Source organism: Cydia pomonella, chromosome 13 (assembly GCF_033807575.1).
Source record: "Cydia pomonella isolate Wapato2018A chromosome 13, ilCydPomo1, whole genome shotgun sequence".
Taxonomy (NCBI): domain Eukaryota; kingdom Metazoa; phylum Arthropoda; class Insecta; order Lepidoptera; family Tortricidae; genus Cydia; species Cydia pomonella.
In genome coordinates, this window is record NC_084715.1 from 4,326,056 (window position 1) to 4,329,648 (window position 3,593).

Below are 3,593 nucleotides of genomic sequence, written 5' to 3' on the forward strand. Positions count from 1 at the left end.
AACCATGTCATAATGACTTCTACGACAGTGCTTATTGAGTGATGCATGTCACGTATAGACTAGTTAAAGCGACAAGGTTCTATAGTGGCCTAGGATTCAAATTGGTTGACTGTACATAATAATGGGTGAGCAACTGGGCAATGTTATCCTCTTGGGCTAAAGAAACCCAAGTAGTTTGAACCCAGATTTTGCAAAGATATAGGTAGGTTTATTTTATGTTATAAACCTGTAGGTATAAATAATAAAAGGAATATCAAACCAATAACATAATTTATTTAGTAGGCAGCGATGATCGTCGTTCAAGAGTTTGGTGAAGGATCGTTCGAATACGCCTTAAAATTAGTTTTCGGGCCTAGGCGGGTGGGCTGCTATATATTCCAGGGAACGTAGGATGTAATCCGGGATCGCTTGTGGCGGTGGGGGCGTAGGCAGATGAGAACCCTGAAAAAAAGAAAAAAGTTATTTTTTTGTTTTTTTTTTATTTAGGAGTTTATTTTTTACGGCCTTTTAGCCTACTCGGTAGTGACCCTGCCTATGAAATAGGAGGTCTTGGGTTCGAATTCTGGAAAGGTCATTTATTTGTATGTTTATCACAGATATTTATTCCTGAGTTATGGATGTGTTCTATGTATCTATTATATATAACGTCATTTAGAATCCACAACACAAGCCTTATTAAGCTTACTGTGGGACTAAGTCAATTTGGGTAAGATTGCCCCCATAATATTTATCATTAATTTAGTTCTTTAGGGGTGGGCATCCGAAAGGTGCCAATTTTAGAGCTGTCTCCACTGTCTTTTTGCGTGTACGTCTAACAGCGGACAATATTCTTGATAGGAAACCAGTTGAAATTTTCAACGTGTTATCGCAACAAAAAAACATTTTTTTTCTTGTATCTTTATAACGGTGAAACATATGACATCAAAGTCAGTGTGAATATTGAGAAAATTGATGCAAAAAAATTATAAATTAAGGAAAAAAATGGAAAATTGTACTGTATGTGCGATTAAAATTAGTTTTTAGTCAATAATTTAAATTTTGATACAAGCTTTTATCTCTGACTGTATTTTTCTTTCAACAGGCAATTACCCATCAAGACAATTCTAACAAACCCAAACACAATTAGGTTGCATTGTTTTATAACGCAGTTTCTATGGCCACCTCCTGGGTCCATCGTCAGATCAGCTCGATGGTACCATACTATTTAAATTGAAACGCTTGTAAAAAAAAAAATTACCTGTGGTTGGTAGCCGTTTTCGTCAGCGGTGTAAGTGATTTGGATCTGTTGGCCTTCAGGGCTGGTATATTGATTGCTACCCTTGACTTCCAAAGCAGCCTCGTCCTATGGTGACAATTAAAAAAAAAACTCAAAAAAAATTGTGACAAGTTTTTTGTGTAAATTTCAACTGAATCAAGATGCACTGAGGCACTGGGCTTCATATTTAAGTAACAATAGATTAGAAGCAAACATTTACATGTATGTACAAACATATATACACAGAAATGCTAACTAAAAGTGTGCATTTTTTATTGTTAGAATCAGTTGGCTCCACAGATCTAGATACGATCTAGACGCTTAAATATTTTCGAAGTGTGCAAAAGGCAAATCACCACGTGTATAAACATTTCATGAGTGTGAAAGAGACAGACTGCAAATGAAAAAACGTGACCACTTTTGAGCTTCATACCGGTCGCCGCCGTATCAAAACGTAAAGACTGGAAAATACGAAAATCTGTATTTAGGATGGTTATTTCTTGGAATATTCTGTTACAAAGGCAAATAATTTACGTAATCACGTACCTATTGTTTCTGAATTCAATACTTCCTATGACGATAGTGACGCTTGACATCATTCCTATTTTGGTCATACTTTTGATATTTGACAGGCAATCAGGCATATAGACACTAGCACACTCCATACCTTTCGTCAAAACCATGTTTATTGGTAATATCTTAGAACTCACCTTGCCTACGTTCTTTAGAACACCAGATTCTTGACCCGAGATACCGTTGCTGGTTTCATAGACGTAGCTGTATCTGTCAGGTTGCACATCGGCATCGGACCTCAGTACTTGAGCATCGACTTCAGAATTTCTTAAGTGGGCCACATCAGCGTGAACGCAGGCCACGGCCAGTGCAAAAGTAACTAGGAATTTCTGGAATAAAATTCACGATTAATTTTGCTAATGCAGAGCAGTACCCAGAAAATAGAAATTTCGTTACCTACCTCTCTATCACTCTTGCTTATTCAAACGAGATATACATAGAGGAGAAGACAAGGAGAGACATAAAGAGACAGAAACGAAATTTCGATTGTTGATTTTTGCTGTAGACCCGTTTTTTAGGGTTCCGTAGTCAACTAGGAACCCTTATAGTTTCGCCATGTCCGTCTGTCTGTCTGTCTGTCTGTCGGTCTGTCTGTCTGTCCGAGGCTTTGCTCCGTGGTCGTTAGTGCTAGAAAGCTGAAATTTGGCATGGATATATAAATCAATAAAGCCGACAAAGTCGTACAATAAAATCTAAAAATTTAATTTATTTTAGGGTACCTCCCCTACACGTAAATTGGGGGTGAATTTTTTTTTTTCAACCCTACAGTGTGGGGTATCGTTGGAAAGGTCTTTCAAAACTAATAGGGGTTTTCAAGAAACATTTTTTGATAAAGTGAATATATTCGGAGATAATCGCTCCGAAAGAAAAAATAAATGTGTCCCCCCCCCCCCCCCCCCTCTAACATTTGAAAATATCCAAAAAATATGAAAAAAATCGTGGAAGTAGAGCTTAAAAAATACATTAAATGAAAACTATAGCGGACATGATCAGTTTAGCTGTTTTTGAGTTATCGCAAAAAGTTTCCCCTTCATCGTAAAAAGACTTACTTTAATTAGGTACTAATTATGCAAATTTGCCTATGTGAAAGGTACCGTTTCATCCCTTGGTTAACAATTTACTATACTTTAAGCTCCAGTTTAGCTTATTGTGACGGAAGAGTAATTACGGAACCCTACACTGAGCGTGGCCCGACATGCTCTTGGCCGGATTTTTTATTAGTATTCTAAACTGACTAGTGACTAGCCTGAAGGCCGAGCTACCTAACAGTCATTAATCTAAATTCCGATAATAAATTTAAATTATATAAGTAGTTGTAATTTACAAATTCTTTTGAATCTGTTTGACGTAACTAAATATAAATAATATTCACTAATCATCACAGAAAACGGCAGAAGATTGGATTAATAAGCATTAATTATGTAAAATATTACTATTACTACTAATATTACCATTTTATAGGTACCGCTTCGGAGTCCAAGAACAGTCTGACCATCGAAAAATATCGTTATCCTTTTATACTAAACGTGTCGTCTTTAATAAATTTAATTACAGATTTAGATTTTATTACTTGACTCAAGGATAGTTGAATAGACAAGTTAATTCTCAAAGAATCGACACCACTGTCGAAGACGTCCATTTATAGGTATCTTTAGCCAAAATGTTACAAATTAAAAAATAGTTTCTTTACGCCCGTCTGTCAGTCTGTCCGTATATGACAGCGGGAATTAAATAATGAAATTAGGAATGTGTATTAATTTCCTCA

At 36.1% G+C, this 3,593-nt stretch overlaps 1 protein-coding gene across 1 annotated transcript; it reads right to left on the bottom strand.

The window, feature by feature from the left end:
* Positions 1-253: 253 nt before the first annotated feature.
* LOC133524007 (larval cuticle protein LCP-17-like) lies at positions 254-3,370 on the bottom strand. The gene is made up of 4 exons (XM_061859772.1): positions 3,280-3,370; positions 1,966-2,157; positions 1,238-1,342; positions 254-441 (listed from the first exon to the last, which is right to left on the bottom strand). The coding sequence occupies exons 1-4, from the start codon at positions 3,280-3,282 to the stop codon at positions 340-342; spliced, it is 402 nt and encodes a 133-aa protein (XP_061715756.1). The 5' UTR covers positions 3,283-3,370; the 3' UTR covers positions 254-339.
* Between the last annotated feature and the right edge of the window lie 223 nt (positions 3,371-3,593).

What these genes read in the sequence shown, in the direction of transcription:
- LOC133524007 (XM_061859772.1), bottom strand. An exon ending in TTCTAAAGAACGTAGGCAAG is followed by an intron (nt 1,343 to 1,965) that starts GTGAGTTCTAAG and finishes TTGTCACCATAG; the next exon opens with GACGAGGCTGCTTTGGAAGT. An exon ending in AAAACGGCTACCAACCACAG is followed by an intron (nt 442 to 1,237) that starts GTAATTTTTTTT and finishes TCTTTTTTTCAG; the next exon opens with GGTTCTCATCTGCCTACGCC.